Raw genomic sequence first — 12085 nt, forward strand, 5'->3', positions numbered from 1 at the left:
ATGGATACATATGGGGGTCAAATTGTAATAGGTGGGAATAGAGGTGAAAAAAAGAGGAGAAAATCCAGTTAGTTGATGCCCAGGGAATATCATGGTGACATGAAGTCCTATGTTCGCTACCTCCTGTCATGCAAGAGATGTTTGGGAGTGTTAAAACTATGGTGACCAGCTAACTGGGGAATGTGATCTGTGTTGCCAGTAACTGAGAGCTTGGCTTTGGCTGTTCCTGTGACAAATCATCCCTCCATGTGAGAGGTGCTCTTAGTCAGTTCTACTTCAGTTCTGGTTTCTGTTGGCACCTAGAACTGCACCAGTCATCTGGTTAGGCACATTGATAATCTGATGAGAGGAGTACCTCATTAAGTAACTTGCCCTATTCTATGCGATGATATAACCTCTCATACCATGTGATGTGCTGTCATCCCCTGCCATTAGTGGAACTGAAAAAATGTGGTTTTAATGATACCTTCTTGTGCCATGTGAAAATGTGTCATAGCTTGAATGAGGCATGTTGAAGCTATTTTTACCAGCTGGTGAATTTGCTCTCTGAGTTGGCACACTTACTTTCTTTTTCCCGGTCCATTTTTTTCCAGACATCTAGAATTATGGTCATAACCTGGAATAAAAGCTTTTATCAAAGAGGCAGAGTTTAGTTAACTATGGGAGCAATTTCCAGGTGCTCTGGCCAATATACCCTCACTTGTGGAGCACTGTCTAGCACAGCTGCTGTTTTGGCAGAAAGGGTTAGGACTCTACTTGTTAGCTGGGAGTAAACAAAGGAGGATGTACACAGAAGTGTGCCAGCTCTGGTCTGTACTGTTTTATCTGGAATGGACTTGCTTCCTGGTCCAGCGCTTTGTTTTCTGGAAACTTGGAAGTACTCAGTCATTTGGCAGTGACATGGCTTGAACCATGAGTATTTTCATAATGACTTGAGCACATGAGTACATTGGTGGACATCTGCACACAGATGGAGCGCTTAAGCAAAACTCTATTTGAAAGCTTTAGTCTCTAATGTTTTTGTGCAGCACAGCATTTGTGTTAAAGGTTGCTAGGTGTGCGAATACTTAGTAAGGTTGTTCTTTTCTTGGAAACAGAGGTAATCCCCAGATGCAGGCAGAGTACTCAGAGGTTGTTTCATGTGCCATTGAAATGAGCAGAAAACACAAAGCCCTTTTCTCTGGAATTACTTGCTGTGCAAGCCATGGTTGAGGATTTGCCTCCACAAGTAGAGGTCCACCGATACATCAGTCCTATATCGTATTGGCCCCCATAGTCCCCCTCCCAGCACTACTGCTGCCTGCCCCCAGCCCAGTGCCTGTCCGCTGCACCCCCCCCCCCCCCCAGTGGCAGCCCGTCTGCACCCTGTGTGCAGATTTGGGGCATGTGCACTCCTGGGCTACATGTAGTGGCAGAAGCTGTCCCCTGTGCCACCTCTGGACAAGCTGCTCATGGCTCTGTGCCATACCCCGCCCCAGCTGTGCAGCACCTCCCTGTACCCCAGCCCTACTCCCTCCCTCACCATGGGGGCCTCTATCTGGTTGTCCCTGCCCCCACAACAGACTTATCAGCCGGATGCTGCTCTCTCTCCACGTCGCCCAGCTGCACATCGGAATTGGATTTGTATGGTCTGATATGGCTTGCTAAAAATCAGCCATTGGTATCATCCCAGAAAATCTGTTGGTGCACCCCTGTCTACAACAAATGAAGGTGTGATTGTAGCACATGTTAGCACACCTGTGCTAGCTTAAACCTGGCTAGTCTGGGTTACACCACCAGCAAGCAAATGGTCGTGTGGACCAGCAGCCAGAGTACAAGCACTCCAGGGACCCTGAGCATGTGTTGTGGTAGTTAGTCTGTGCTGCTGCATCTTTCCTGCCATTATCTATGCTAGCTAGAGGGAAACTAATGCATGCTACAGTCATACCTGCATTTTTCCAAGGACACAATTCCCAGTGACGCTAGCATCCATTCTTCCTAGAGAAGGAGGGAAGGAATGCAGATTAGCTTATTTGTTTGCTTCAGGAGCACTCTGTGTTGGTTGACATAAGCGTTAAGGAGGGAGGTGGCCTGGGGTACTGATATGAATATTCTAGCTCCATCTCTGCAGTTAAAAATTCAGAGGTGTTTCTTAGTTGTAGGGTGAATGAGGTAATCTTCTCACTTGAACTCTTCTTCCCTACTAATTCCTGTTTGTCTTGAGTGTTTTCTGAGAAAAATCTGACACGTCCTTTTCTCTCTAGAAAGCTCCAACAAGAAACAAACTGCAGCGAAACCATTGCCTCTGATTTCTGAACACTGCACTACAGGACATCAAGATGTCGGGGGCTTCTGTGAAGGTGGCTGTTCGGGTCAGGCCCTTCAATTCCCGAGAGACCAGCAAAGAATCCAAATGTATCATCCAGATGCAAGGCAACTCGACCAGTAAGTTGATTCTCCTCTCCTAATGGAGTCTGTCTGTCTGTTTCCTCTCTTTTGGTCCATTTTGATTGGCATTTGATGGTTGTGCACATTTTGTCATCTGGAATTACCCTTTCAGGGAGCTCTCTTCGTTTTTGTTTTTTTTTTTTTGAGGCTGACGTAGATTACTTCAGGCAAATACAAAATAAGCAAGTTAAGTCCTGGATATGTGGATCTTGCTGCAGGTGCAGCTACTGCTTTCTGAGTTGAGAGCACAGGGAACGGTTTGGGCTGCAGCAGGTTGCCATATGGGGCTTGTGGTAGTGTTACTGCATGCTCAGTCCTGCTAGTTTTCTTTGGTGGACTCGAATCTGTGGTTACCGTGAGTTAAGAAGCAGTAGCTGATTGGGCCGGCCTGAGGAAAAAGGCTGTCTCTCCATATCAGACACCAGGAGGACTCTTATTTCTGGTTTTGCTGTACTCTAGTCCATGGTAAACCCTGGAGTTATTAAATCATGAGTTGGAGCAGGTCTCCTTTGGTGACTGGCTGTCTTAAGTGAGTGAGGGGTGAAAAATCCCAGAAACATAAGCCTGGGCATGCCGTTAGTCAAATGAGGTGTTACCTGGTCCTGGAGCCTAAAGTTCTCTGGACTCCATCTTTTCCCTGGAGATTCTCATTCCTGGTGCGTGGACTGAGATGACACGGAGTGGGCAGATGAGATAACCGAGGGCTGGTATGAGGGCAGGCCTTGTTTGAGCTAAGAACAAAACCCGATGCTACCCCTTTTATAGCACTGAATTGTCATCACATTAAATACTTACCTGAGAATATTAGTTTCTTCCCTCATTGAGTGTCCCTGAGTGTGGGGGCTAATAGCCCACACATGTGTTTCTTTTGTTATACATCTTAGTTGGTTATATGCTCATATACCGTTAATACATCTGAATGTGCAATAACAAAAGCTTGTTCTTCTAGAGTCCAGCTCTTCTTTCAGGCACATCCTGCAATGAAGTTTTAAACTGCGTGGCAATCGCCTACTCTGATACAAACAGTTGTGGCATTGCGAGAAGATATGGGTCACACGGGGCCCTAATCTCAAAACAGATGCCTGTTTACAGCTATAATAGGAGATGTTAGGAGGAGAAACCAAGTCAAGTTTAGACTGGTGGATTTGAAATTTCCTCTAAAAAAATAAAGAACTCTGAGACTTAACCTATTGTAGATATAGGCTATACTTCAAATGAAGACGAATTATCGTTATCAGTATTTTCTGGTTTAAATGGATCTTTTATCTCACGTTTGCCTGCCAAGTGTTAGCTCAGTGCAACATAAAATAGGAGAACTGTTAAGTGCCATCTAATGGCACTTATAATGGAAATGCCCACAGGTTAGCATAGGTTTTTGCTTGCTGCCGGGGTGACTGGACAGCGGTAATTTCATAGGTAAGATCTAATCCAAGACTGAAAACAACTCCTTTGGTTCAGTGACAAGGTTGCCTGGTTTATCTCTGGCAGACCATCTGTTAGCTGATATGAGGTGGAATGCAGGCTCTGGGTCACCTTGCTAAACAGTGTCAGGTACTAAAAGGCTTGCAGAAATAGAGTGAAAATTTAAAATAAGTAAATCAATAATAAGGTTTGGGGAAATGTTCTGGTTTAACATGGCTGGCACTGCCTGTGCATCTTCTTGCTGCCTTGTCTTCCCTGTAAATGCTCTAATCTGCAGCCTTCTGTTGGAGTCTCATGGCACTTGCACAAGCTGGCTTAGATGGCAGATGGTCAGGTTTAACTCACTGGGGTCATTCGAGTCTGTGTAGGAAAAGATTTTTCAGTTGCAGAGACTCTGGGGTCCCTGCAGTCTGAGAGCTGTTTCCACCCCTACTCCTCCATATATGCCTATTAGAAAAGAAATATGCCAAGAATCTGAAGAGAGGAAAGGCATGTTCTTGAATGCCTAGAGCAGGCTCACAAGGTGATAAAATGTTCAGAGAAGTGTCTCTAGTGGGTTATGGAATAGAGAAAGATCTCACAGAATTTACTGATTTGTTTGATGCACCTGGCTGGGGGAGTATTTGGTTGTTTGCACGATTTCACAATGATTGCAGACTTAATTCATACAACACAATTTTATTTTAAAATTCCTTGCTACACATGTAACACAGCTTAGCTTTAAGAAAAACCACAAACATTAAAAACACCATAACTGCATATATTAGAAACAATGCTCCAAACGCACTTCCTTCCCAAACAATGCTATAAGAATTGGTATTACAAAAACAACCACAATTACAAGTAAAGGTTATTTCTCATGGTGTACTTACAGTCCTAGAATTCCTAGACACCAAATCCCCAAGGATACTTTCATTCTTTAGTTATGGTTTTAGGGTTCGTCTCAGCAGTGATAGGAACAAGTCCCCTTCCTTTGGTCCCCTTCGGGCGCTCCGTGGCTTCAGTGTGAACGGGAGTTCTTGTTCACGGAGAGGGTGGTTCAGGTGATCGGTCTGATCTGGCCTACACTTGCGATTTTTCCTTTGGTGTTCTGCAAGTGAGGTTACCTCCAAATCGGGACTGTAGGTTACAGTTTTTATTGGGTGAGTTGCCGTCTTGGGCCCCTCCTACCCAAACCTGTCACAACTCCCAAATTTGGGCTCGGATCTTACCCAACAGATTCCTTTCCTGGGTCGTCTTTGGGGAATTTTCAACATCACCGCTGTGACCTCTTGCCAACCGCTTTCCAAAAGTCCCTAGGTTTCGATCTGTCGGAATGTTTACCTAAGGGTCGCTTTTAAATTAACTTTGTTAAAGGCCTTTAAGACACAATATTCAAAAACCAAGACATTCAGCACGTTTGCTGCAAGGTCTCTAAAGATAAAATTCAGAATCAAGACATTTATCATGTAGGCGAAAACAAGCAATGACACTAGATAAAAAGATGAACCTTGCCTTTTTTTCTAACTTGGCTAATTGGTATTTATTGCGAGCATTCAAACTATTACATGCAATATGACGAGAAGGAAAGGGGTGAGACATGACACTTCCTGCTGAGCTCATTGTCTGAAGCTAGGGAGCTTTTGTTTGACTGACCAAGTTGAATTTATGATTTTTTTGTGTGCGCCAAGAGCTGGAACGTTAATTCTGGGGGGGGGGCAAAGGGAGGGTAGTGCCAGAACTCCTGGCGTGTGTCCACACAAATGTGCACACGTGCTTTGTGGTGCCTCAAAGGCTTTTGAGGTGCTGCAAAACTCACCCCACACATGTTATTTGGTTTTCTCTGCTGCATATTTGCACAATATAAACTTCCATCTCAGAATCTGACTTGTAGGAACAGGAACAAAGAATTTCTTCTATCTTGTATAGCGGCTTTGTCTGCTACTTGGTTTTAAAGTGTTCATTTTGTGCAGCTTGTCTCCCTGGGTGGTGTTAGTCAGGTGAAGTCAGGTTCCCCATTTGAGCGTTCAGTTTACACTGTGTTAATGCATATTAGTAGTACTCCCTTTACTCCTGCTTTTCTGACAAATGTCTAAACAATGGAAACTGTATCTTGTATGCTGTAAGCTACAACCTGGAAGTTGGAGTGTTTTTTTCCTCTGTTGCCCTTGAAACTGCAAAATTGATATGTCATTTGTTTGGACTTACATTTTTTTTGCCAATGCCTGCTTATGATGTTGAGCTTAATGCCCAGAGAACACCACATTTGGAGAAAGTGTTTGTTAGAGATGCACTGATATATTGGTTGCCTATCAGATTGGCACCAATAAAAGGGGAAATTACATTAGCAGCTCTTGGCCTTCTTTTGGCATTGTAGCTGATAATGGTTACCAATAATTATGTCTTCTGGCCAGGGCCCTGGACACCTGGGTTCCCTCTCCTCTGTGCAGATCTACCCTACCTTCTGCCTGACTTCAGAGTAACACAACACAGAAATGTCTTGGATGAGTACCGAACCAAGGAGTATACACAGAAGTAGGTGTGTTTTGCAGTGGGATCACAGTACTTTGGTGTTCAGAATCAGGTACAAATACCTGAACAGACCGAAGAAGCGAAGACACCGTTATTGGAGATCTTGTAAAAATGCCATTTAGACTGCTTTAATTACAGTGACATATGTAACTCAGTCAAACTGGTATGAAAGTGCTTATACATGGAGAACAGCACCCATGTTAGGAGATGCATAGTAGAACTGCTTCTATTCAAGAATTACAGTGGCGGAAAAGTGGTCTGCAGGCCGTACCTACCAGAACTTCCAGTAGCAAATTGGAAAAGTGTCTGAGATGGCAGAGTTCTCATGTCTGTGTGATTGCTTTACAGTTTGTGATTTGAGTCATATATTCCTCTTAATATGCATATGAGTCATGCAGGGGGCAGTGTGAAGGGGATTTGTTTTCTTGGACTTGGCCAAGCCTATTGATAAATCAGCAGCGTTGGCATTAGAGTCAGCGAAAAAGCAGTAGAAGTGCAAGGGGGGATTTCAGTCTATGAAAAGTAGTTTTTTTTTAAGCTTGTAACTATCACTGTAGAAGTAGTTAAAGAATATTTAGTGTAGGCCTTAAATGTATTTTAAGTCATAACAAGATACAGTAAACAAATATTTTAATGGAACTTTTTTGGGAAAAAAGTGTCAGTTGAAAGTGATTGGTATTTGACCATTTCACTACTGGAAATGCCGCAACATTGCTATGCTGTGTGAACAACAGAACTGCCCAGAATTGCAGTGTGAGCTGAGTTTCACTATCCAAACCTCTCCAAGCTAAGTATACATAAGCAATAAGCTGCATAAAAGGTTAAACTGGATAAAAATCAGCTGGATTTGTAAAATCGTTTCTAAAAGCTGCCAAGAACAAAGGTAATAGACTTTTTTTTTTTTAAGTGCCCTTTACCTGTAAGGTAACTTAGCTGCCAGTTTGAAATACTTTTTTTTTTATGCTTTCAGTACATAATGATCACCAAGAAATATACTACAGCTTCCATACCAAAATATTACTGGAGAGGCCACTGACTGGGAATCAGGCCTGAGTTCTGTTCTAAATTCACTGACCTTTTGTGTGACCTTGCACAAATAGTTTCACTTTTCAGGGCCTTCCTTTCACTTATTATCTGTTGTCTATTTATATTGCATGTTTCTCAGTGTTAGTACAGCAGTTAGCACAATGGCTCCCTAACCTTAGGACTTCTAGATACCAGCAATCAAGATAATAGTAATGATGCTGAGCAGTCATTTTCAATGCTTGGTTTTTTTTATAACCAATATAATACGAATAACAAGATATCATAAGTAATAATGGATGTTTTAAGCCACAGCACATTAATTGAATTAGAGGAGAATTTTTTTAAATGGTGAGTTTCTCTTTTTTTTTTGTTGGTTTGTTTGGAAACTAAACGTATTTTCTGAGGAAATCTTGGTTGCCAGTCAGCTCTTTAGAACTAAGAGCTTGTCCAGCCGGTGGTATAGCTGATGGTGAAATCCTTGAAATTCTGACATGGAATATGAGCATTTCTATTAGCTCCATTTACAGTGCCCACAAACGTGTGGATAAATACCAAAGTTATTTCACTGCTTGTGAAAGGGTTGGGTCACAATACTTGTATAATAACAGACATTAAAATTACTCACTAGATTAAGGTAAGTTGAGACTGTGTCACATCCACTTAAAGCAGTTGCAAGGTGTATCAGCGATGCTGAAGCTGATGCAACTCCTGCAGCAAGTTCGATGGAATGTTAATTACTGGGAGTGACCAGCATGCTAATTTTTATGTATCGTCTGAAAGGTGGGATGGTAGAAGGCACTGCAGAAATGTGCAAGCTTAGTTCTTTGTACGAAGTTATGAAAAGCATTTTTCATAGTGCCTTAAGAGGGTTTATTTTTGTTAATTTGCTCATTTTGTTTTGGCCCTTATGATGCACGGAGACTGCAGGGACAACAGTGAACGCTAATGTAAAGAATGCATTTAAGGAATTGTGTGAATGCTTTGCTTTTTCAGTACTGAAATATTTATTGCAAAGAGTCAAATTCTGCAGTCCAGCTGAAGTCACATGTGGTGACTGCATTAAGGAGCTGGTATGTTGGCAGCAAGCCCAGGCTGCTCAGATCATAGCTGATTGCAGATGGTATGCAGTGGAATGATACTGCCATACGTTCTCTGGTGGAAATGATGGAAGGGGAGAAGAGAGTAGAAAAAATTCTTGGACATATTCAGGGGATTGGAGAAGTTTGAGGTTGCAGAGCTGTACTGCTGAAAGATTTAATTTTGCAATGCAGGTCAGGACCAAATTGTCTTCCATCCCCCACTTCTCTCTTAATTCCCTGAGGTCCAGGCCCATCCCAGCGAAGGAAATTCTAGTTTCCTCCTGCTTTTTGATCATGATTTTGATGTCAGTAAAGGCCTTGGAGTTGGGGCCGGCGGGGGACACTAAGAGGATGGGTAGGATTTTAAAAAGCACCTAAGTGACTAAAGGAACTAAATTGCTCCCAGCTTTTTGCTTTTCTTTTTCTGCAGGCCTTTTGAAAGTAATTGAAAATTGGGCTCCTAGATTATTTAACTTCTGAAAGATTTGCAGAAAGGGAATGGAAGTATTCAGAGTCACTGGGAATTATACTTCTAAATCATTTAAGGGCTTCTTCAATTTCTTACATCGTTATAATCTTATTATAGCTATGGAAAAATGATGGATTACTTTTATGAGCCAACATCACTTAGTTAGCTTGGTTTCTAATTATTTTATTGAATGGTGGTTCTGAACATGTAAAAAGAAAAAAATCTGATGGAATTGTGCAATGGTGATCTTCTAAAGACTCTCCTGAATTTTTGTAAAAATCTTTCCTTGGCATGATGACACAACTGTTAAATGACAAACATGGTTTTCTTTTTTGGATATGGTTATTGCAGTTGGCATGGCAAAGCTTTACTGAGTTGGAAAAGATGAGCTGTTTTTTTTACTTGAGGGTTAGTTGGGCTCTTCTTGTTTTTAAGAAGATTACAGTATTTATGAAAATAAAGTTGGCTAATCAGTAGTTTTAACTAAGTTTAATTTGATTGGATATAGATTAGGTGTCACCTTTAGCTGTTCCTATGACATTTTGGGGTCTGACTGGCTTACATGTTTTATGCCATTAATCTGCAATAAGTTTCTGTTCCATCCATTCAGAAGTGCTACGGCCTAGTCTAGAAATGTCTGTTTCAGTGCTAAATGGGCAAAATGAGCTGTGTGAATAGCAAATGGAGAAAAGGATATACTGTATGTACGTTTTAAGTGAAGTTGAATTTTGCAGAGGTTGTAAAGATATGTGAAACCTAAATATGTTGGGAATTTGCTTTCTTGGATTATTGGATTTGAAAGCCAAACTCTCCCATGTCTAGGAGATTATGCTTATTGCTCTATTTCAGTGGAAATTATTGGGTAATCCCTCTGTCCAGACAACCCAGAGCAGGCTGAGGGTTGCTTTCTGCATTACAAAAGGACAAGTTAAAATGAGACTGAGCAGTTGCTGAAACAGGAGAAGACCCTATTTAAATATCCATTCAGCCAGCAAAGAATGCAGCATATTCTGTTGCTTTTAAAATTCTAGTTGTTCAGCATCTGAATATTTAATGCACAAAATATCAGTCTCCTTGGCCACTGTAAGTCATTCAGATGCCTGGGAGTGAAAGAACCACAAAGAATTCCACTCCCAAATTGGTGTTATTTCAGCCAACAGTTAAACACGCCGAGTTCTTCAGCAGTGTCTGTCTTAATTTCTCATATTCATTTAGAAATATATAGCAGGGTTGTATTTTTGGGGTGGGAGGGGTTTTTTTTGTTTGTTTTTTTAAGTGAGGGTTGTTTGTTTTTTTTAAATGGCCTAGCTATCTTGCTTGATGTGGAAGCTTTCTCCGGTGGTGTAAAAGTCTTTACAAAGTTCTTGCATTTTTCTGCTGCATGCATCTTGGCGGATCTGTGGAGTCTGTTCAGCTAGGCTAGCAAGAAATGGCCACTCCTAACCTGTCTTCTCCCTTCCTCCCTCTCCATCTGATAACAACAACAACAAAAAATCACATTCCATTAACCCAAGTGTGTCTGGAGCCTATAAGAATGAAGATGATGATGATGATGATTATTTTAAAGAAACTTTCTCCTTAACTGCAACATTCCATTGAGTACTAATTTCCAGTGTAATGATAACAATGTGTTTGTTAGTATGTCCTGTGATTATAAGTAAGCCTGCCTGCCAAATTGCAAGTTGTGACACCTCTCGTCTCTTTGGATTAGGGTGACTGTAAGGAAATGTGGGACACGCCCCCGCCCTCCCCCCGTCAGTGGTAGGGGTGCGGGCATAATTCAGTGAGGACGGAGAGATGCCTGGCGCACTGTCATAGTATCATTTTACCTAGGGTCTGAAGGGACCTAAACAGATCATCAAGTCCTACCCCCTGCCTTGGACAGGAACAGATGCTGGAGTCATATGACCCCAGTCAGATGTCCATCCAGCCTCCTCTTAAAGACCCCCAAGGTAGGGAGCGAGCCCCGCTTCCCTGGAAGTTGGTTCCAGGTCCTAGCTGCCCTAACCTAACCTATGCCATTCCTCTTCTCTGTTGAACTACACCCAAGTCCCTGTGATTCCAGCACTCATTTAATTTTTGCCACCTGGCTGGGACTGTCCCTGGCAAACTGGGACATGTGGTCACTCTACTTTTGAACAATTTTTTGGGTAATTACTCCAGAGAATAAGCTTTTGTCTTGTATAACATGTTTATATACATGAATACAATTTGACTTGCAGTTCACACCCCTTCTGTGTGTATTAGGTAAGTATATCATCTGCTTAACAAGATGCCCACCACAGTTTTTTGTTTGTTGCTCACATTGTAGCAGACAGTTGTTATCTTGATATCGGTGCAGACAGTTCCAGTGTTTGCTTATTAAGCTAATTGTACCCTGCTTGATTGCATAATTGGTGCAACTGACTAGAAGCTGCAACTTCAAGCCTCTTATTAGAAGCAGAGGGCTTGGAGAAACATGTTAGGGAGCCTTGTTGAGATGTGTAAAAGTTAACCCAGGCTTTCCCTTTAGTTAGGGAGCAGTGTTTATGTTGAGTTCAGATAAGTGTATTCCCTAGCTAAGTGCATCACCGTTTTCAGTTCTGAGGTTTAACGTTGCTTCTGCTAGCACGTTACTCTGGGGTTGGTAAAATAGGTTTTGCAGGCAGTATCTGGGCCACCAGTTGATCATATTCGGCCCACTGGCTGGCACTGGGAGCCTGATTAGGGAGGCCTGTGCCTTGCACTGCTCTGCTTTGCCACAGCTGGGATTGGGCTGGGCCATGCAGGGCACAGACTCTTCCACTCCCTCCTCCCACCTTCCTGTTGGCATTGTGGCTGCGTAGTCTGGGTGCCATGGCCACTGGCAGCTGGACCCACATGGGACAGGGTGTCATTCAGTGCACCTAGTAGCCATCCCGCCTGCTGTTTTGAGCCACTGCTGTAGTGCCACTAGAAGGTGAGTCCTTGCCAGCTGCAAGTGGGGCTCAGCCCTGGGCATCTGAACCTGATTTTTCCCAGTGCAGTGCAGCAGCAGTGGCTCACTGTGGTGGGCAGGTGAGAGGGATGGCTATTTGATGCCGTGCATCCTGCCAGTATGAAGACTGTGCAACACCAACAGGAAGGCCGGGGCTGGAGGGAAGGGGAGGTGTGGATGCAGGTGGCAGAGAAG

At 42.8% G+C, this 12085-nt stretch overlaps 1 protein-coding gene across 7 annotated transcripts in view; it reads left to right on the top strand.

Annotated features, from left to right (window-relative positions):
- Positions 1-12085, top strand: part of KIF1B (kinesin family member 1B) — a 142499-nt gene that overhangs the window by 5477 nt on the left and 124937 nt on the right. For all 7 annotated transcript variants that reach the window (XM_090024186.1, XM_090024180.1, XM_090024181.1 and 4 more), the window contains exon 2: positions 2244-2424. In XM_090024186.1, the coding sequence (XP_089880312.1) occupies positions 2319-2424 (106 nt within the window). In that variant the 5' untranslated portion in view covers positions 2244-2318. The remainder of the gene's footprint in view (positions 1-2243; positions 2425-12085) is intronic.

This window comes from Crocodylus siamensis, chromosome 12, assembly GCF_052110815.1.
Source record: "Crocodylus siamensis isolate JL-2025a chromosome 12, ASM5211081v1, whole genome shotgun sequence".
In the NCBI taxonomy this organism is placed as follows: domain Eukaryota; kingdom Metazoa; phylum Chordata; order Crocodylia; family Crocodylidae; genus Crocodylus; species Crocodylus siamensis.